Source organism: Rhodnius prolixus, unplaced genomic scaffold (genome assembly GCF_049639745.1).
Source record: "Rhodnius prolixus isolate KJV_2025 unplaced genomic scaffold, Rpr scaffold_1, whole genome shotgun sequence".
NCBI classification, from domain to species: domain Eukaryota; kingdom Metazoa; phylum Arthropoda; class Insecta; order Hemiptera; family Reduviidae; genus Rhodnius; species Rhodnius prolixus.
The window spans coordinates 1,279,345-1,301,483 of NW_027411581.1; the positions used below are offsets into that span (position 1 = coordinate 1,279,345).

The 22,139-nt window shown below is 33.7% G+C and overlaps 2 protein-coding genes across 4 annotated transcripts in view; one reads left to right on the forward strand and one right to left on the reverse strand.

Annotated features, from left to right (window-relative positions):
* Window positions 1–14,087, forward strand: part of Cipc (Clock interacting protein circadian) — a 46,813-nt gene extending 32,726 nt beyond the window's left edge. Inside the window, exons 3-5 of the mRNA XM_074124839.1 lie at window positions 5,921–5,988; window positions 7,865–8,009; window positions 8,701–14,087. Of these exons, the coding sequence (XP_073980940.1) occupies window positions 5,921–5,988; window positions 7,865–8,009; window positions 8,701–8,885 (398 nt within the window). The 3' untranslated portion in view covers window positions 8,886–14,087. The remainder of the gene's footprint in view (window positions 1–5,920; window positions 5,989–7,864; window positions 8,010–8,700) is intronic.
* LOC141452375 (golgin subfamily A member 5-like) lies at window positions 10,278–22,128 on the reverse strand. Of its 3 annotated transcripts, XM_074124424.1 has the most exons (12): window positions 22,010–22,128; window positions 21,309–21,462; window positions 21,050–21,218; window positions 20,709–20,934; window positions 20,370–20,505; window positions 19,543–19,683; window positions 18,907–19,119; window positions 18,614–18,818; window positions 18,061–18,228; window positions 17,856–17,936; window positions 16,682–16,909; window positions 16,060–16,408 (listed from the first exon to the last, which is right to left on the reverse strand). In XM_074124424.1, the coding sequence occupies exons 2-12, from the start codon at window positions 21,455–21,457 to the stop codon at window positions 16,190–16,192; spliced, it is 1,935 nt and encodes a 644-aa protein (XP_073980525.1). In that variant the 5' UTR covers window positions 21,458–21,462; window positions 22,010–22,128; the 3' UTR covers window positions 16,060–16,189. The 3 variants fall into 3 exon arrangements, with proteins under 3 accessions (XP_073980546.1, XP_073980535.1, XP_073980525.1); XM_074124445.1 differs by lacking the exons at window positions 16,060–16,408; window positions 22,010–22,128 and adding an exon at window positions 10,278–14,153 and having other exon boundaries at window positions 21,309–21,558; XM_074124434.1 differs by lacking the exons at window positions 16,060–16,408; window positions 22,010–22,128 and adding an exon at window positions 15,649–16,019 and having other exon boundaries at window positions 21,309–21,557.
* Window positions 22,129–22,139: the final 11 nt, after the last annotated feature.

Here is a 22,139-nt window from a genome sequence, read left to right on the forward strand (position 1 = left end):
AAAAAAAAAATTAATATAAATTAATATAATTGCATATACCGACAACACACTTTTTTTTGCGCATCAATAGCCTGGTCATTAGCGCCAAAACATACATTATTTAAGTGCAAGTTTAGTGCAGCAGTAAAAGTAAACATCGTCTGTTGATAATGTTCATTCTTCGATTAAATTGATGGTTATTACTTTGAAAATTGAAAGGATTATATCTTCCGAAGTAATAGAAACCTTCGAAATGCTGCACAATTATAAAACTCAGATACGCATACAATTGTAATGGTTAAATTGCTATGCACTTTTTTTGTCCAATAATGAATGTTTATATTCCTGCAATTTTGAGATATTTCTCTTTAAGTTGGTGATATTAGAAAAGAAATAGATGGTTTAAATTTAAAGATCTGTTTCCTTTTACAAGGGAGAGGACATAATCGGAAGGGCTGAAAAAGGCTCCGGGCCTTTGTTGCGTAACTTGGTGTAGTGAAATGAAAATTCCTACTAATTTTTCATTTCCAACCGATCTCTGGAATTACTAGTTTATGCTCGTGGCGCTCGCTTTTCATGAAGGGAAAAGCCATAAATGAAAAACTGAAATTCTAACTGATAAGCCCCGCCCACCGATTATAAAAGAAAAAACCTACCATACATACTCTCTCTTACCCATTTTCCACCACTTTTTGGAATGTTTATTTACGATGAAATCTCGCTTATGAAAAGTTTAGCACCATCTAAAATATCTCTGTTCACTGGGTGTCGGACGAAGTATAATGTTGCAAATAATGTATGAAGGAGTGGGGGTAGAGGATGTGCGAATAAAGCTGCGGCGAGAGGAGTTGTTTAGATCAATAATTCGAGCGTGTATTAGTGTACAGTACTGACGGAGCCGGCCGTCAGCGGCACAAAGTGTTCAGTGTTGGCCAAGTCTAGGCCTACAGTACGTACACACTCGCACATATTGTGTAATGTTTGTATTATCGTCACGATGTGTACCTGTAGCTGTGTCCGTGTGTTCGTGCAGAGAGCATTGACCGTCCAGCATGCGCGCGCATCTCCCAATATGAACCCTCCATGTTCGCAACATCACATCTGTTGACCCACTCCTTTTTGCCGCCGCTCTTGTTTTTATACAATTAAATACAGCTGTTGAATACCCTGTTAAGGTAAAAAAGTTGATTTTCTTTGTGTCTTTTTTGCTTGAGAATTACATAAATTAAAAAATAAATTGCTTTTGCATTATTAAAAAATAATGAATCAAAAAAAATAAATAGTTGCTTCTAAATTTTTGCCTTGCACCTCTTACTCTATTAACCTGATGTAACCAAATTCTATAATTTAAACATAGCAGTACTTGTAACAGTAAGTAGGTTATAGATTTAGTAGTACATAGTTTTTAATTTCTCACAATCAGTATCTCATGAAGAGCTAGTATAATTTCCATGCCGATCTTCCAACTGCAAGCTTACAACAGAAATGCATGCCTTTCTAATTATGTAGTTCAGGTACCACAAAGAAGAATACCAGTGGTTTTCCCTTTTTGGTGTACACATGGTTTTTGTGACCCATTTCTTTATGGTATAAAAATAGAATGATAATTTTTTAGTAAATTTATTTGGATACAGCCATAAGACTAATATTTTATTAATAAAATTGAAAGCATTCTAATTAAACTATTAGCATGATAATTTGATGATTAAAGTTAAAAAATTTGAATGCAAAAAAAAGACAGTAACTTGATTAAATAGTAACACATTTTTATTTCATCGTTTGGATGCTGCAATACCATATGTTTTAATTAAGTTTAAAGTCAACAATTGCAAACCGTTCGCCCTGGATAACTAATTAAGTTATAAATATTGCCAAAAAAGAAGTAGATTAAGTAAGCAATAGATTCTTATGGGCGCTCTATCTACGTAATGATAAATTTCATGTTTTCCTAATCTATAGAAACGAAGGGACAGTAAACCATGACCCTAAAGTCGCAGGAAGAATTCCCTCAAACAAAAAAAAATGCTGTTCTCCTAAGAAAGGAGACTTTTCTCTGGATAGGTATGCCGACAAAAATATTCCTCTGCCCCACTTTGTTTAAGAATCTTAAGCAGAGTTTTAAAATAAAGCGTTTATTAGAGTTGTCACTGTCCTGGATGCTAATTGGTTGGCATTGGCAAACCTTGGGATATAGTGAACGGAGTAGATAGGTTCAGGTTTACATGTCCCAAGTTGGATTTGGATTTTTAACGAGATCATAAGGTAGGATGGCGTTGAAAATCTAGAAGAAAGAAGCCCGCACTACTTTTCTTTTTTCGGAACATTGTACGAAGGAGTTTTCCGTTAAAGTACGCAATCAAAAAATGTAGTCTAGCATTTCTTTTTTTGTTTTTAATAAAATTTTAAAGAATTTCTTTATAAAATAAAAAGAGATATTTAAATATTCAATTAACAAAAAGGATTGAATGCGAAGGGTGTCTCCCAAAACATTTCGACCAGCCACCAATATCATACTTATCATTTCATAACCCTAACCTTCATCCATGAACTGTTATAAAATAAATGTTTTCAAGATACATGATTGAAATAAAAGTTAAAAAAATAAGGAAATTTTTATATTTACATATATGTATGTACATATCTATATCAACTATGTGAAATCAAGATAACAGCGGTTACTATGACAACAGTTACAGCAACATTGGTTATCAAATCTAATTTTAAAAACCTACCTTAAATTGTGATTGTTCAGTACGTTTTCTGAACACAAAAGAAAAATCACCAAGACGCCCCTTACTTGAAAAGAATTTTAACCAAAATTAACACACAAAATTGTAATGTTGTTAATAATAAGCTAACAGTAAATGTTAGGGTTAACTTTGAATATAAGTATTTGCGCTAATTGTTAAATAATTGCTAAATGTTGGTGTATATTTCGTTAGTAATAAATAAGCCTAAATTAACTAAAATAGATGAATTTAAAGTATCACTCAGTTGTCTATTAAATTCCAAAAAAAAATTATCGCAATGAAATACACTAATTTTACAGATCCCAAGAATGGACATAATAGTATAAATAATACATAATAACCACGTAAAAGGTTACCAGTAAAATAATAATATAAACAAAGCAATTATTGAGGGAAGGGATAATGGCTGACTAGTTAGCAAATACTGGATTCCAACGCGGGGATTTTCTCTTTCTAGTAGCATTTTTACAGCTCACCATCCAGTGTTGAGACAGTGTTGTCTGTAATGAGAGAACACTTTCCGGAGGCTGGCAAGTGCACTGGAAAAAAAATCTGTAGAGTCAATAACCTCTGATAATAACTAAAATAAAATTAAAAAAATACAAATAATGACCAACAACGTTTGACGTAAGTTGTTTTCTTTGTCTAATCTCAAGTATTATTTATTTAATTTGCTTTCTTCTTATCATTTTCAATTAAAATAGAAATAATGAAAAAGCAGTTTTCATTAATCATTTCAGCTATTCAAAGTGTAAGCTACATAAGAAAAGTTTTTGAAAGCAGCCAGTGTTGTCGGTTTTGATGCGATAAACGATGAGTTCCTTGATTGAATTGAATGCAATGGCAGTCGAACTAATGTTACATCATCTAGTTTACCCACAATAATAGCATACATACCTTGAGCAATGAATCCTATTTGAATTATTTGTTCTATTTCTATTTGACATTTTGCTTAATGTTGAATGTTAAAAACGAAAGTGTATTAAATTCAGATCAGACTTTTAAACAATTTCTCTATTTAAAACAAAAATTTAAGTCAAGTTGAATAATAACTAAAAACAAGTAATGATTGTTTTTCTTTTGTGGGGGGCATATTGATTAACCTTGTCCCCAACACTTCTTAAGATCTGCCAAAACTTGGAAATTTTATTATTTTTTCGGATATATCGCTGATATCACAAAAAATTTATCTACTGGTGATGGAAGTAATGGTGTAAGTTGGTACACTGGGTTCAAAAGAACAAATTTTAACTTGGTTCCTTTGAGTCTCTAATTGACTGTAGCTTGGCCATAAAATTATTACAAGCAGAAGAACCATTTACATACTTGAGTTTTTCACTTTTTTATATTTTTTTTTGAAAACGGCTTTCACTAATTTTCTTTAATCATGAGCCAATCATTGCGCATGAGTAGATCTACAACTTTTACTACTATCGCTTTTCCAGGAAAATGCATTTAACAGTACTTTAGGGAGAGAAGTAAGCGTAGGCTTAGCATATTCGTGAAGTGCGGCTTCATTACCTTTAAGTCCAAACTGAAAGAAAATCGATTCACTGGTAATGCCACTTTACCTAAAGTTGAAGGTGAATTTTTTGTTCATTTTTTAGCATTTTCTTGTATGAGTTTCGAAAAAATTCTTTAAACTACATATACATGTAAGCCTATAAGTGTTATTTGTAATATTTTTCAAGCAAATTTCATTAAAGCTACCTTTCTACACAATGATTAGTTAAGCTCTTGAATAAAATGCCACTTCAAACAAATATAAACGAATACCGAATGTTTATCCTCTTGAAGAATATCAATTCACTGAAAAAGGCTTTAACGAGTTTTCAGCAATTTCGGAAGCCGTCGCTAAACGGCTTCAGACAGGATATATCACTTTATGTTGATCCCTAGTAATTGATTGATTTTTGAGGAGCTGCGACATCGTTAATTCTTAAACATTACTTATTTATAATACAGTGACAGGTTATATTACCCAAGATTACTTATTTACAATAGGGTGACAGGTTATATTACCCAAAAAGTTTATCAGTTCAAATTGCTAGCAATTTGCCATTGCCATCTGAATATTAGTTTAATGAGCAGTTTGCACAGAAAACTATACACTAGCAATAATAAACATTTATGTAGATAAATATGGCGCTAAACAGCTGTAGCAGTGCGCACGTGTTAAGGACATAGCGTATATAAATACTTTTTTAGTTGTGGGAAGAATTTTCTAAAATTGACGGAAATATTGAAATATTGCGCCATATTCCCACTGAGTCACCTGCTACAAACACCATTGGTAAACGATCGCATTTCTGAGTGGTTTTTTTTTTTTTACATTCGCTATGTATTTTTATACGATCAAATCTTTCAAATTATTTAATTTTTTTTCCCCTCCAGCAAAAATTCATTTCATCACTATCTTATCAATATTTGTACGTAACAGAATCATAATTGCTCACCTATATTATCGCGATTATTACTTTAAAATTAATGCCGTTTTGTCGAAAGTTTCATTTCGGGTTTTTTAACGGGCTCATTCATTTTGAGATACCATTAACCCGAAAAAATGGTTTTTATAAAAATGATCCCTCTTTGCGTGTGCAACAAAATATCTCAAAATCTGAAAAATCACAGTTATACTGAAAAATATTTCATTTCCTGGACATCCCACAGATGACTTTGAACTTGGAGATTAAATTTTCTTAATCGGAAGTGCCATTTTACTGAAAGAATTTTCCACCTTTTTTTAAAATAGTTTTTTCAGAAAATGTACCGACTTTGCATTACTTTACTTCTAGTGCCCTCTGTCTAAGATATTATAAAAGAAGGATGAATCTGTAAAGGAAATACCGTAACCGGAAGTACCAGATTCTCCATTTCTTCGAGATTTTCCAGAATCTGGCTCCGTCAGTTTTCTCGCGTCTTATACATGGATATGTAATTTTTCTTTTGTCATTATTCAAGGAAAAATTTTATCATTGAAATTCACTTTTCTCTCAAGTGGCATTTCAGCGAAATGTACGGTTTTATCAACTTTATGATGTTTGATAAGTAAGTAAATATAATGTAAACTAACAGCAAATAGGATTTCAAAGAATGTGATAATAATGTATATTCTTCCCGATAATCCATGAATATCTGAAATTCATCCTTTTTATTGCATCCAACTTAGATAATGTGCTGCATTTGTGCAGATGATACGCTGAGGTGCGGCCAGTCCAAGAGGAACCCTGTCTCAGCCTGCCATCTAGATACTGCCACTGTAAGTTTTATTATTATTATTTTATTTTAAAATATTTGTATTTGTTAGATATTTACCAATAAGATTTCAACTAATGTTGCTCAAGAGATGGCGCAGACTGGTTCTTTGCAGACGACTTTATATTTGACCAGGAAGACCAAAATGTCTTGACGGCAAATCAAAGCGATGTAAAGCAGTAGAAAAGATCCTCTCGTTAACTTCATTACAATGGATGATAATGCTTAAATAAGAAGAAAGGTAAAAGAACACTGGTCATTGGTTCGTTGGTTAAGCGCTGATTGGCGTAATGAGGCGAGTAAGAAATGCAACGATGCTGATTGGTTCGAGCACTTACTACAAAGTAGTGGGACAACCAGAGAAAACGTCCAATAAGAAACATTCTTCCAATTGTGGCTCCATGTGCGCCCCATCTCACGCAACATTGAAATGACTTGCACTTTAGGACATAACCCCAAAATTTTAGCAGTTGCAGATAGTGTAGACCCAAATTTAGCGAAATCACCCAAAGTAATGTGAAATAGTGTACAGGTAAGATACAAAATAAGGAAGGAGAAATTGTGGCACTCGGCAATTTCAGACTGTCCGAGACCAAACCAGCTAGAGAACATAACATTCCGCCTTGTTACCAAAAAAATCGCTTGCCGCTATCGATATTCTGCAAAATGATATATCTGCAAGACGGAATGGATAGCAAAGGTTTATTGTGGTTAATATTGTATGAAATATTCTGCATAAATTGTTGCACATGATATTACATAATGCAATAACGTTTACAGAATATGTCCATACGGTTATTATTATACACAGTTTTCAGTTAGTAACTTAAAATGGCGGTGTTTTCAGAAAGAAGTCAGTTCTCAAACTGTGGATCCCTTGTAGAGCTGGCACGTCGTATTTTTTTCAAAAATAGAGTGCTAAAGCAAGGAGCATTAACCTTCCAATAACATTGAAGTCATTTGATTTTTTTTTAATTTTTAATTAAAGATTCCAAGTTTATAGTAAAAATAATGCAATATTTTCAACAAATTATTTAAGATTTCCAAAATGGATTTTTGTTTTAGTTGGTAAGAAATAAGAAGTTGGGCTCGGCCATGGCAGAGGTCTTGCTAATAATTGATCCCCATGTGACGTCAACTTCCCGCCCACACAAATACGTCACGCCAAACTGACCTCCTTCCTCTTTATTGTTGTTCACATTTCCGTTCCTCTGGCGAACAATTTTCTTCTTATTCGGGAACGTTCTACTTTCATGTTCTGTCTTGGTTAATATACTATTAGTAATTTTTATTAATTTATGAGGATCTAAGCGATCTGCTACGAGCTACAAGGAGACAGTATGATTGTGTCTAGTTTCCCAAATCGAATCCTAACCCGAATTGTAAGGTGTGAGGTCCACGGAATATAAGTGCCTGTCAGAAAAAGCGGAACTGATGTAAAAGTAGTCATTGGGTGGGAAAATTTCGTAAAATGTACCAGGATTGCCTTGGAGTCAGCGACCTCTTGCATGCTTAATCGCCCACCGTCCAATGCCGAAGCCTTCTTGATACATCCATGACAGTAGTTTTGGTAGAATTCATTTATTGTACACTGAACAGTAAATTAAGCTGTTATTGGAGACGGGCTTTGTTTTACTCCCTTGCTGTTAGAGAAGGGAAGTACTGTTTTCTTGATTTAAACCGGAAATAAAGGTTTAAAGGTCCTCTGAATTGGTAAAATGTTTTTAGCGGATGAAATGTTGGTAAATCATCAACTAATCACCGAATGTTGCAGCACTCGGATCAGACATCTCAAAACGACCACACGTAATCTAGGAAAAAGTTTTGAAATTCTTATGCTAGCTAGACAGAATCTCTCTAACAGCAGAATGTTGTGGCAGGTGTGCGCGGTGATGGGCCTGGTGGTTGAACAAGAACTACGAGAAGGAGACTCGCCCGCTCTGCCATCCAGTAACTCGCACATCGTCATCAGAGAAGAACAACGTTCAAGAAGGCACAGCACCTGCTGTGCATCCAGAAAGGAAGGTTTGTAACGCTTTCTATTTCTTCAGTGCTGGAAATATATCTTACTTCTTGTTTGTTGGGCATTTGGCTTAAAAACCTAACCTATCGCAAAATATTGTTTGATTAAAAGAAAAACCTTAGCGATTATTAGTTTTTTCAAAACTATTTTTTTTTCTCACAAAAGCAACATTGGTTTGGGTTTTGAGTGACTTACTGTATTGTATATTTGTTTAAACGAAGCCCAAATATATAACAATTGCTTTTATCAGCCTTCTTTAGGTGCGTAAATGAAAGCTGGACTTCGGAAATCGTCGGATAAGCGATACTTTCTTCTAGCTTATCCAGAAAAGTTAAAACTGAAAACTATTAAATGCTCTATTTGTCAAGTCAGAAACTTTGTCAGTGGACTAGTATTTACTAGTGTCTAGATAAACAGAGAAATAGCCGCGAAAATCACAAAATTATTTCTCGGCCAGAGCAAAATTGAATTAACAGAACTTTTTTATTAGTACTCCAAGTTTCGGGCACCATTGGTTCCCTTCATCCGGAGCTTCTGGAAACTGAAGGACACCAATAATTAAGTTTTGGCAATGAAGTGTAGCTCTAGGCTCAGTCGAACATCCTTCATCTTGAATAATCGAGGCTAGGCAAACTATGAACCATATTTTACATTTAATATCGATTTTAAAGATATCTTTCTCTCTTTTAACAGATTTGATACACCTAACTCTAAGAACAATGGCACTGTTGAAACGAAACCAGATGTTGCAAAAGAGACTGACAGCGTTGCAGAAAGAAACCAGAGCTTTTGTTACGTCAGCGTTAAAGGAACAACAACAACAACATCAACAGCAACAACTGGCCACGATGATGGAGCACTCTGTTCCCAGAGGTTAAAACTAGCACACCATTCAGTTAGGGGTTGTCACTTATTGCGGTATGAAAAGAAATTCCATCAGTAAAGAGAAAAGACCTCAATTACTTTTCTGGGACTTTTTTGCTTAAAAAAAAAACTTCAAATAAGATTGTGACAAAGCTCAGATTGATGGAGTTGCAAGTCATCCATCAACTGCTTGCTGAGGCAGTGAGTGGATTGGATGGCACAATTGGTGTAAACAGGGTGTAATTTTTACGTTAGCATAAAAACAAAGACAACGGAAAGGACAAAAATATCAAGCTAAGTCTGCTGGATACAACAAAGATGGGTCAGAAGGTCTAATTTTGGATTGGGTTTTCCGCAAGTGATGAGAATAAAGTGTAAAACTTCTTCACGGGATGGCTGAGGAGAAAAGGTGAGACGCCCATTACAGGAGACAGGAAGTCTTGAGAACGCTGCTGTCTTGAGGCTGCATGACGAACTCACCTGCCTACTTGTTTGTGGTTATAGTCATTGCTGTGTCAACAGCGTAAGGTGCTAACACCCTCGATGTACCTCGCAGTTCTTTCTCTCAGCTGATTTCCTGCTGTCTCGAGACATCATTCGCTAGAACTTGCCACTGTTACCACGCCTTTCACCAATTCTCAAGCAGTTCTTAGTTGTGTTACAACGGGCCTTACGCTACCTTGGTCTCAGATGCTGTTTGTTTGGCCTTATGTACGCAATAACTATTTGGAATGTGACTCTGGTCTTCAGGATATTACAGATCTGAATTTGCAGAACTTTATATCCTGTGCCTGGAAACTAAGCTTGTCTTCCAGGTTACTGTCTAGGAACTGACAAGGTTTGTTAGTATTTATTTCTGCCTAGTGCGTCTTTGCAATGACTTATCAGCCATCCCAAATAAATTCCTCACAATCAAACTACTGTAGCGCCACCTAGTGAAGTAAAAACAAGCGTCACTCAATCATCTCAAATTTGTTATTTATTAATTTCCATTTTCTTTCGAATATATATATATTTTTTAGATATATACTAGTTTTATCTGTGTAGTCTATTATTTGTCCTATTTAGATAAAGTGGTACATACCTCAAGTATTTGTAGTGGTTTAGCTGAAAGTTAGAAACCATTTATACCTCTCTCTTTAAAAACTAGTTCATTAAATAAACACTAATCCACTTTAAATTAAGAATACAAAAAATTAATTTAGCCTTAAAGTCTATATTGTACTAATTAAATGTCTCTCAAAAATTTAACAAAATAATTAAAAACAATGCAATAAATGTTATTTATAAATTTAAATTATAAATATCAGTGGATGGTAGCACAATGTAGCAATGTTTACAGTAACTGATTATTCGCAACAACAGCAGTGGTGCAGCATTCCAATAGAATCCACAATATGATTCGATTTTTTTTTTTTTTTTTTTTTTATTAGTTTCTTGCAACCAGTTTTCGGCATACTATCGAGGCTTTTGTTCCATTCATTCCTAAAACTGCGCTGATTCTCTCCCAAAGCTATGGCAGGTTATAAAGTGGCCCCCCTAAAAGAAATTATTGCCCTATAAATTTGAGCAATACATCTTTTCGTTTTTTAATTTTTTTTTTTTTTTATATCCTCTGACAGTCAAACTGAACAATTCGTAAAAAAAATATCCTTTTCGAACTCCAGTCAAAACGTTTTCTTCTAGTTCCACTGAAAACTTTTATTTGAAAATCTGCATGATTTTAATTTGTGGTACGATTAAGTTAAAAGCACAAACGAGACTTTTGTTTTACCTTATCAGTGATTCGGCGCATATCATAAAAAAAAGAAGTAATCTCTTTGAAATTTTAAAATAAAAATTACCACCACAAAGTTTGCTCAGTGATGCTGCACTGTTTAAGATGGCCGGAATGTTGTCCATTTCCCCACAGGTTTGCTAAGACAGTACGTGGTAGGTACCGCAAATTATAGATATTGAAACTTTGTTGTGCTGCCATTTTCAAAAAAGAAATATTTCTTTTCAAATAAAAGAAAGTTAACAATCATATTTTGTTATAATTTTATTATGAAATTGATGGGTGAATAAATAAGCGACAATGGGAGTAGTGTATATAAAAGAAATTGGCTGTGTATTGTAAATATTGTAACTTGAACTATTTACATGATAGCGCTATCCTTTAGATATTAAGTAGCCACTTGTTTTTAATTATTGTTTTAATTTAGTTCCTGTTTTATTCTCAGTATTGTGTATACACACTAAGGTATGTTCAATCATCGCCATTACTTTTTATAAGAAACGAATTGTACAGAAATTAGAAAATTGAGGTAACCGACTTTTTTTGTAAGCATTATATAATGTTCATGCACAATTAAGGCAGATTGCACTTATTGTTGAAACAACAAACATTTACGACGTCATCTTACCACTGTTTACATAATTAGATTTTCTTGAACCATCAAAAAGTAGTTCATTTCAATATTGTAGATGTCACTTTGCGGCTACTGTTTTAGAAAAAAAATTGATCCTGTAAAATGTCTTTTACAGGCAGCAGACTTTCTTCAGATTTGTAATTTTGGTTAAATATTGAATCCTGTTTGAATTGGGAATAAGTAATAAGTCCTTAGAGTCACTGAAATGATGCTCGCGGGGAAAATCCATCCACCCCTCCTTATTCTCCGGAAAATGTTCTAAATGGAAGATGTAAAAAATGAAACTACAGTTCTGTAAACTGTCACTTCGGTTGGGCTGATTTGTGTCTATAAAGCTTTTTGTCGGATACAATGGCGGCATCTAAACAAGATGTCACATTGAACATCCTACGATGTTTCGTATTTGAATCATGCATCCGCTGCCAGTTAGGCTTCTTGTCCATCCTCTATAGGTAGTAGATAAAGCTATCCTCCTTACAAGGTCCAAAATCCAACTCACAAGAGTTTGTTGCGATATTCTCTGGCCACAGAGAGTCAAATATCTTATCCCGCAACTTCGCGATAGTAATTCAATTAAACAGGATATGAGGAGCCGTATTACACCTGCCATAGCCCGCACAGTTAAATTAAGAAGCGAATCTTGGTCCATTACTTTTCGGTTGAGAAGAGAATCAAAGAAAATCGACAATTGAAAAGCCCAAACTAAAAGTAGCTTACTCTCTCGGCAGATCCGATCTAACCGGAAAATTACCTTGAGAAGTGCCAGTCTAAGTTCCTCTACCTGCATTCTGTCCCGCAAGGCAACTAATCTCAGCGCACCAATCTTGAATTCACAAAAAAATCTAAAACGAAAATGTGATCTATTTATAATCGGAAATATTATATTTCTTATTAAAAACAGAAGTAATCAAAAGTTTGCCAGCTGTCAATAGAATGTGAGGTAAGTGGCCTAAAAAGGTGGCGAAGTAACAATGCGAGGTCAATGTACCGACCACACGTGACCCTGGCTCACGATACTGGAGTCCACGTGTGAAAACTGGCCCAACTCCAGATCTAGCGAATATGTTTGCTGATCACACGCATCGTGACTTGTCAGTTTCTTATAAGAGTACTCCTTCTTTGAATGATTAACTTGATTGTGACTAGCAGAAACTCATTTGATACCTTCTACAAAAGTTATTTAATTTTCAAAACATTTCTATTGAAGTTTGAAGAATTGAAGGCAACAGCAAGTCGAAAAGGAAGTTTTAAAAGATGATTTTGCGTCTTACTGCAGAGTGTGTAGTTCCATGATTCGCCTTATGATTTTCTAACCAGAACAAATTTTACCTTAAAGCATCAGGAGTGTTGATTTCTTCTACATTTCGTGTCATATTTCTTTTTTATTAATCAAACTGCGCAATTTATCATGTACTTAAGGCAAACTACAATCTCGTATAAATAACTACCAACTATTCTCAACTGAAACCAAATAGATTCAACTCTTCTGTTTACTTCTTGAAATGCAATAATATATTTTTTTTGTTCCCGTAAAGATTGTTAACGCGTTTATCAAAAAACCTAAATGAAAAAATACTTCTAGGAGATATGTTTTACTAATTAATCCCAAAGAGGGTAAAAATGTTACAATGTTCAAAATATCTAGATTGTTGCAAAATTGGGCTCTTTCCGTCAGAATGTCGCGCTCCCCGGAGGAAACTAAATGATTGGTGAGTTGCTAAGTTCAATACCTTGGATTCCATTCCGTCGAGAACAAACAGTCTTACAATGGATATTCCAAATGATAAAAATGCACAGATTTGGAATCAGCAGCTGTGCAGCTTTTCGGTCGACCCTAAGAAAAACACAAACATGTCCATTGTATCCAATTTGTCCTACAACCACGAAGACAAATATAAGAAATCAGTAGTTTATGCGACTGAAACTTGGACCTGGCGGACAGCTAACTTCTGATAGAGAACAATAAATTCAGAATTATTTTTAGAATTTTAAAGGAAAATAGCGAAAAGTTCAAACTTTCTTTCGTCTGGATTTTTGTTGAACTGTATCATGTACCTTTGCACATCCTGTAGAGCTGCAAATATTTGAAGATTAGTCTAAAGTGATTTTTACTCTGTCCAAAATTTTTTTTTTTTTTAATTTCTGTTTAAGAAAAAAATGTAAATTTGTTATGTAAATACGCTGTACGTAATATGGATTTTAAAATTGAACATGTCTATTGTACATTTCTAGTTTAAAAAAAAAAGAAGAAAAAGAAATCAATTTTAAACAAAAAAAATCATAAATATTTTGAGACCTTAGATATGTTTGTAGATTATCTTTACTTTTAAAGTAAACCCATCTAATTTTATCAATCTTTGTTTTTTCTTATTAATTCCTTATAAGTTTGATGTTATATAGTGCCTATTTAGAGGAAAATTATGTAAAATGATAGAAAAGCAAAGCTTTTCTATTAAAAAATAATCTATAATTGTGGAATAAAATTGAAAGTACAACTTTTACAACTATAAGTTATAATTTTAAGAAGTTGATTGTTATGTAATTATTAAATAGATGATGGCGTATTTGTAAATTTTTGCCTTTTATCCCGTGTGATTAAAATATAATAAACTAAAAGAAGTATTTTAAATTTTCTGAAAATAAAAATCTTTACAAATTAAATGTTGTGTGATGTAGTCGTCCCAATCGGTGTATATTTGAATATAGCCAACTTTTAATTGACTAATTTCAATTCTCTTTTATTTTAGAAATATTAATAATTATAAGAACACTCATGTATTATTAAAATCTGCCTTTACAAATTTGTCTAGTTTTTTTTTATTTTCACCCTCAACTTCAAGAAGTTTTATTGCAACCTCAGATTGGTAGAGTCTGAAAAAGAAAAGAAAAACTGTGAAAATCAGATAGCACAGATCCATCGGCCTGTAAAATAATGAAATTGGGGGCAGAAGTCCTCCACAGTTGATGACAAATTTCTAGGATTGATAATCGGGATTCAAATCTTCTCTTTTTTTATCATAATCCACTTTCGGCTTTTCATTCTGCTTCAGAAATTGGTTCATCAGGTTTGAATTCCATTTCTAAAAGTTGCCGTATTAGACCATTCATTACATGTATCTCATAGTTATACGATAAACACTTTCTTGTAAACAGTTACTGAATATATTTAATTTTCTCAAACAATGTACAGGCTTCGAAACTGTACATTACACTGAAATGATCCTTACAAAGGGATTCTCTCATCTCCGATCCATGTCTGCTTTCCTGAATTAGTTGGAGGATCCTTTTATACAATGTAATCTTCCGCAAGAGCAATTTCAGCTTCTGGTAATTTTTCGCCAGCGACCTTGAACATATACACACAGAGTTTTCCGAACTCAGAACACTTTAAAACAACTATTTCTCATGAAAACGCAATTTCGTAATACTGGGCAATGTCGTTGATTTATTTTAATCCGCCATAGCACGCAGGTTTCTTGTTCTGAAGTGTGATACGAGAAGGTAGCGTAAAGTGAAGTCGAAATCTCTCCTCCAAACTGCTCCCTCTTCCAAAGATGAATGAATGTCCGTAACTGGTCAAGCATACTCGAAACGACAGATAAAAAAAAAGTCAAAGAAATGTTCTTCTTGTTTCTTAATTCTTTTTTCTGACCAGTTTCGGGCATTCTCCCAATAAAGGTTGTTTACCCGTAGTTATAGAGTGACTTCCATTTGCACAAAATATCGCACCAATACACTTTCCAACGAAGGGAGGAAGGTTACACAAAGAAAACTTTTTGAAACCTGTCCTTACAGGTACTTTCGAACTACCTTTAGTTAGAAACTAGTAAACAGGAAAACATGCTAAGATGAAACAATGAAATTTTTAAGGATAACATTTTATTCTTGGCCAGTTGTTCGTAGATATTACTTTTGAGGCATCTTGAGTTTTGGTAATTTCCGAAAGAAAAAAACTATGCTGGCGTCTATATTCAGTTCATCATCAGGGCTTAGAATTGTGAATTAAAAACTAACTGATGTTCATATTGTTTGAAAGTTATTGCGTACTACTAGTTGCACTAGAAACTATTGCTTATCCTCAGAAGAGTTACAAGAGTAACAAGCAATAAATAATGATATTTACAATAATGTTCACAGAATACTTACAAACAATTAATCACACTAAGTCTAAATCTAGTTTGAAATATTAGCATCAGATAACTTATTTCAAAACAGACCAAAACTCAAGATTGGTCAAAAATAACGCCAAAATCCAATTCAATTCTTAAAAATCTTGAACATTTTTTTAAAATGCTTTTGTTCGCATCAATTGTCAACCGCAGACATTCTTTCTTTCGGGGAGGAACCCCAACGTCAAAAAAATACGTTTACTACATAAATTTTATTTACGATTAACAAAATAAAATAATCTAATAATCACACATTTGTAAAATTCTAAATAAACTTAAAATACATTTTACACGATTAACAAGTGAATTACGGAGTATCATTACAATTATCACCCAATAATATAAATATTTTGTACAAAGTTTATATTTAGTCATAATGGAAGCTACCTTAAGGTGCAGGTACAAATCTTAGGAAAGAACATAATAGTATAAATTATTATCTGTTTGATTATGCACATAAACTGACTTAAATGTTGAACACAATTATATGTTATTTCAAACATTCCTACATTTTAGTGTCAGGTGTGTATGAGAAGAGTACAAGGCAAACCCAAAGGTGTAGTATAATCTGCAAAACAATGTTGGACAAGCAAACAAAATTAGTAAATGTAAAAAAATCACAACTTGGGAACATTAGCTAAATTGTTCGTAATAAATACTTTTTTAAATGGACGAAATATAGGATTTGAGTTAATTTGTATATCGGTTAAGTCATAGAGGCTGGAGTTGGTGTGATAATTATAAGTATGGATTTGTAAATAGAAGACTCCCGGTTCGAATCCTGCGTGTAAATAAAGTATAAGCTTCTGCCCCCGCGTCCACGACGTACGAACTCCGAGGTTTGGATTTTGATTGCGTTGAACTCTTAAAGTTTACAATACTCTCTCCCATTTCCACAGAAATGAAGGAATTTTCCAGGGGGAAAATGTACCAAACATGTGTCATCCACAAGGAAGGCTAGGAACCGTAAAGAAAATTGTTAGAATCATTTTTGGAAAAACATCATTCAATGACAGGCATGAAGAAACATTTGATCACAATTTTGGATTTGGAGCCACGGCGGCCACCCAAAATAAAATTTGAGTCTGTTTTTTTTTCTTTTTTTTTACTTTAATTTTCTTTCTTCAAAAAGTGCTTTAAAATGAAAAATTAAACCAATAATAATAATACTAGTAAAATTTCTAATTAGGAAGATTAACAAAAAAACAAACCAAAATGAAAAATACATACCACATAGACGAACACTAACAGCCTTGCCAGAGGATATCTTCTAAGAAAACGTCCCGTCTTCATGCCCAGGGAGTCCACACATGTGTACGCCCTTTTCACTCTTCTGGTTACCATGGTGTCATGTGGACCTTCGGACATAAACAGTGGCACTTGAGCTTTAGCGTCGTCCGTGTCGTTAACACTCACACTGCGACTGGAGCTTGGGTATGTACAATTTCCGTAGTCACTCTGCAAAAACATTAGCAGGCGAAGTTGAGTTAAACGAATATAAGATTCTAGAAATATTGAAGTTTGCATTGTTTTTACCGCTTTCAGTGAGATTTACTTTTTTTTTAAATCTTCTTTACCTTAAAAATTAACAGTTCCTGAAGTTGCTCCGTGGACGGTACGAAAATAAAAAATTTTACTAACTACAACTTTCTAGATTCTAACTTATTCATGTTCTCTAAACTTTGAATTAAAATCTATTTAATACTTTTTAACATTATACACTGTACAACAAAATCACGTTTTTCAGATAAGCATATCTCCTCAGAATTGCCTTAATAAGAATTTTCTTATTTAACGCAAAGAAAATTGGGAAAATCCAAGGGACCATTTACGAAAAAAGTCAAAAATTCTAATCAGTAAGAGTTTTTCCTGTTAAGAGCTTTCGTTCAGCAAGTTTTTTGATCGTAATATTTTAGGTTTCTCTTTTCTAAGATTTTTCTTTTGGTTAAAGCGCGTCCAACACAGCTAACAAGCATCCAGAGCTTTTTTTTCAATATACAGCCGGTCTCCGGATGGTATTCACTAGTTACACAACATTCTCCAGTACATCACCGGAAAGTGAACTGTAAGAGGTTCCTAGAAAGGAAAAATAAAATATGGAACTCAAACCCGGGATCTTCGCGGGAGCATCCAGGGCACTCACTGAACTAATTCCTTTCTTTACTAGCTGGTTATTCTTCAGATGATTGAGTTAAAATTCAGCGTCTTAAGTAATGCACTGCCTACAGAAGTACTAATGCGTAAAACCTGTCAATGTAATTTAGAATGAAATCAACCTTCATTAAAAATTATTGTTTTTCAGGCGGAGAGCTAAACAAGAAGCAAGAAATCCGAATTAAGATAATAATTAAATCTATCTACAATTATAAGATCGTTTTTCTATTATCTTACAAATGATACTCACCTTAATTCTGTCCAACTGAATCCTCAACTGATTCCTTTGGTCTTTCACTTGTTCCAAAGCTAATTCTTTTTCTACCAATGCCTGAGCAATATGAAATACAAAGTAGATAATATAAATATTTAGGCCATACTAGGTTGAGAATTTAAAAAAAAAAAAGCGACCGGAAATTAGTGAAAGCCATTAAAGACCAGAATTATTGATTTACCTTGGTGAGTGCTGTAACTCGTTGGTCTTGATTGGTGGTGGAGGGATTATTAATTCCTCTCTGAGCTAACTGCCTTCTTAATCTTGTCAACTCTGATTCTCTTTCTCGCACGCGCTCTGTCATGGACATCACTTGACGAGTTAGCTCTTCGCGAACACTTTGTAGTTCCTTTAAAAATATTTACTACATTTTGTATGGCATAGGTGACAATGGTTTTTCAAGTTTTAATAAGGAGCAGTCAATCTAGTTAAATAAATACTACATTCCGGGGGTAAAACAAAAAGAAACAGTTGGGTTACCGAAATCGAGATAGTTTGTGATATCTTTTAATAACTACTTGAAAATTTCGAGTTTTTTGCTTTACTGTACTATAGAGAGTGAAATGCAATCTCTCTCATACATATATTTGTGTGTGTGTGAGTGTAGACGAAAAATCAAACACAGGAAACTGCAAAAAGTTAAAATCTGATGTTTCACTTAGGTGCCAGCAGAAGATGCATCAACACAAGTGTTGGCCAAAATTTTGGTCAACCGAAACTACCTAAATAATTACCTGAGTGTGTAAGGTACAATTTTCTTCAGCAGCCATTCTGCGAGCATGTTCCTGGGCCAATCGCGCTTGCAGGCTAGCAAGATTGGCTGCACATTCTTCTCTGATATCCTCTAATCTTTTTTCAGCTGTTTCGGCTTCCAATCTTGCAGCTTCAGATTTACCTCTTAATCGTTCGCATTCTTCAGTCAACCATTCCACTTCAGATCTGTCTCAAAGAGAACAAAATAATAATAATAATAAATTAACTCAGCTACTTCAATCACTTGAACACCAAGTCAACTTTGAAGACTAACTTTAAATGGAGTACATCCACGGATAATGATTCCTGGTTTGATGCTAGTCTGAGTTCTTCGACAACTTTCTCCTTCAAAGCCAGCCTAGAAGTAGCTTTGGCCATATATTCGGAAAGTTCAGTTCTTGCTTCTGATAACCGGCTGCCCAATTCAGATAATTCAGCAGCATGCTGTTTACGGCTTTCGCACAGTGATTCTTCTAATTCTGACACCCTAAAGATTAAAGATGAGCGAGACATTAAGAGAGAAAAGCAAAAGACACAAAAAGGTATTCCGTCCCTCAAGTTAAATGAAGAAAGCTGAAATATAATGGTTCAATTAGTTAATTGAAAGGTTTGATTATATGATTCTATTTTACTGAAGTTCATTACAGGCCTTGCATTTGGATTTAGTAAAAATTGTCACTTTTATAGATTCGCCAAAAATTAGAATATCTATTCAATTAGTCGCATCCTTGAGAAGCCTAGTCCTATATTCACGACAAGTTACGTTTCGCTGCTTCAGCGCCAGATAATATTTTGGCTTCTAGCATATATTCTAATAGTGCATTGAATATTCATTTTATTGTGTACTTTATAAAATTGAAATCATTGTATACATCGCCTATATTGTGTATTCAGATGTAAATCTTCATACCTGATTCTGAGAGCCGCTATATCGCCTTTTAGAGACTCCTCCCGATGCTGGGCATCCAATTGACACTGGGACAGTTTTACTTCAGTTTCCTTTAGTAGAGAACGCTCATCAATTTCTTTTGTTTTATTCATTTTTTTTAATCTGTAAAGTCAAAAAACGGAATAAGTTAAACAGTACCTGCTAGCATATTTAACTTGCAACTTTTGCATAAAGCAGCAAAATGTTTGGAAATCGATGATCTATTGGCAAATTATCATTGGTAAAAAGTCTACGTTAAGAAAGAATCAGGTCTATTCAGGTATGGAGGGAGAAGTGTGGTTGGTGATACGGTCTATGACCGATGGAATTGGCCTTGATGTTTCAAGGAATTAGAATCCCTGGCCGGTCATAGTAGGTTTAGGACTGCAACAATGAGGCAATAAAAGCACCAAATTCGCAAAAGAAGGGGCCTCAAAATCACCTTCTGGCCCTGGAACCTCCTCGGTATGACCTGCAGTACTGTCTTAGTTCGAAAAAAAAAATTGTGGTTGATTGTTTGCGAGGTACTCCAAGAAATTTCTGGAAGCAGTGTATTTCCACAGATCGGATTTCTCCAGTGAAGAGATCCTAAAAATTAAGGCGAACTAAGTACTAAAATTATCTCCCGTGCTACAACCCTCGTTTATATTTATGTATCAACCATAATTGGTGAATGGATTGCTAAATGGACTTTCTTCTCTGTAGATGATTTAGAATTCTAAACTTGGAAGAGAAAACAATTCAATAAAGATTCTTAAATCAATCAAATGTATCCTAAAATTCGTTTAAGAAAAAAATCTAAATGTTACCTTTGATTTTCAGAAATAAGTTCATTGTTTTCTTCTTCACACTTCAATAAACGATGTTTAACAGAGTTTAACTCTTTTTCAATATTCGCTGCGTCGCTTTCTTTTTTGGATAAGCGAGATTTGATCTGTGCCATTTCTTAAAAATAAATAATTGTAATTTATAACCAATTTTTTTGACAGAAAAGTTACATAAATGTATTGCAAATTAATTTACATTTAAATATTTAAAAAAACGTACTAAATCCCCATTCAGGAGTTTTCGCCTCAATCTTCTGTAATTAAATGTAACACTTTCACTTTAACCCACCGTACAGACAAACAAAATACAATAAATATTACCTTTTTCAGCATTTTTAGCTCGTCCTAATAAAAGGGAAACTTCCGTATTTAAACTTCTCACTTCATTTTTCAACATTTCGTTTTCTGTTTCCAAACCAGAATCCTTAGTAGACTGTGGCCTAAGCCTTGCTGTACCATTACCAGCTTCATCAGGTAAGCAGATAACTGTAGCGCCATTGTTGGTAGGATGCTGTTGTTGAGCAAGATTTCCATTATTTATTCTATTCTGCAAAAAAAAAATAAAAATAAAAATCAATCAAGATCAGAGATTTTCTATTGATTTAAAAATCACTATAAAGCGATTAGATTCTGTGATTTTTTTTTATATATAATTGACTTACTTCAAGACTTTCAATGTCGTAGGAAGAATTGTTTAGATATTGCATTAGTTTATCTTCATCCTCAGCACCAATACTGTTTGACTGTAAAACTTTATCAGGTAGCTGTGAATGTTTTGGGGTGAGTTTAGGTGTTGACAAAGGGCTGCCCCTAGGTGTGCAGATGTTAGTGCTGCAGAGTTCAAAGAACGTTTTCGTATCAACAATTCAACGGCCTTTTTTAAAATCAATAAAATACAAAATCTACTAGTAAACCTCAAACCTCAAATGAGAATCAGATGATTCTATGTGGAGTTTGTCCTGATTAATATGCTTTTTCTTTTTCTCTTTTTTAAGAACTGCAGCAGCATTGTGATCTATTTTATTCAGTAAATCTTCTGCTCTTCCTGCAATGTCTGATATCCATGACATGTTCACTGAACAAACCAAATATTTTCGTTTTAGAAAGTTCACTTAACCTGACAGATGTACATTACATAGACATAAATAAGGTAACTTGACTGTTTTCAAGATCAGGTTGTATTGATGTCAGGGAAGTAAAGCATTAAAAAATAACCTACATTACCAGCGGCATAAATGTCCCCATTGTGGAATTTTTACAAGCGCTTAAAAAAAAAAATAACGTGAACCCTAATATGTTTTTGATTGACAGAATAACTTACATACACAGCCACCCGCTATTAATATAACTATCAAAAGAAATAGCAACCCATAAGAAATATGGTTACTTGAAACTGGTTATTTTCATTAACCAAGGTAATATTGGAGTTATTACCTATCTTTAGAAAACTAATTAGATTGATATCTAATCTTTATCTTAAGTGATCTTTATACACATTGATCAGTACTTTAAGTAAGCTTTGAACTTTAAGAATATTTGCAAATATTTGTTTTTTCTGACTTTTCCAAGAGTATAATGCACATACATATATTAATGTAATTAAGCTGAATGTTTTAAATTACCAAAATCTGAGTTAAAAGTGGTTAATTTATATTCATTAATTTATATATTCATGAATTTTAAGAAAAATTAGAAATTTGTTGAGAATTGTCTTCTCTAGTCCAATATAACTATTGCTAAAATGGTAAATTA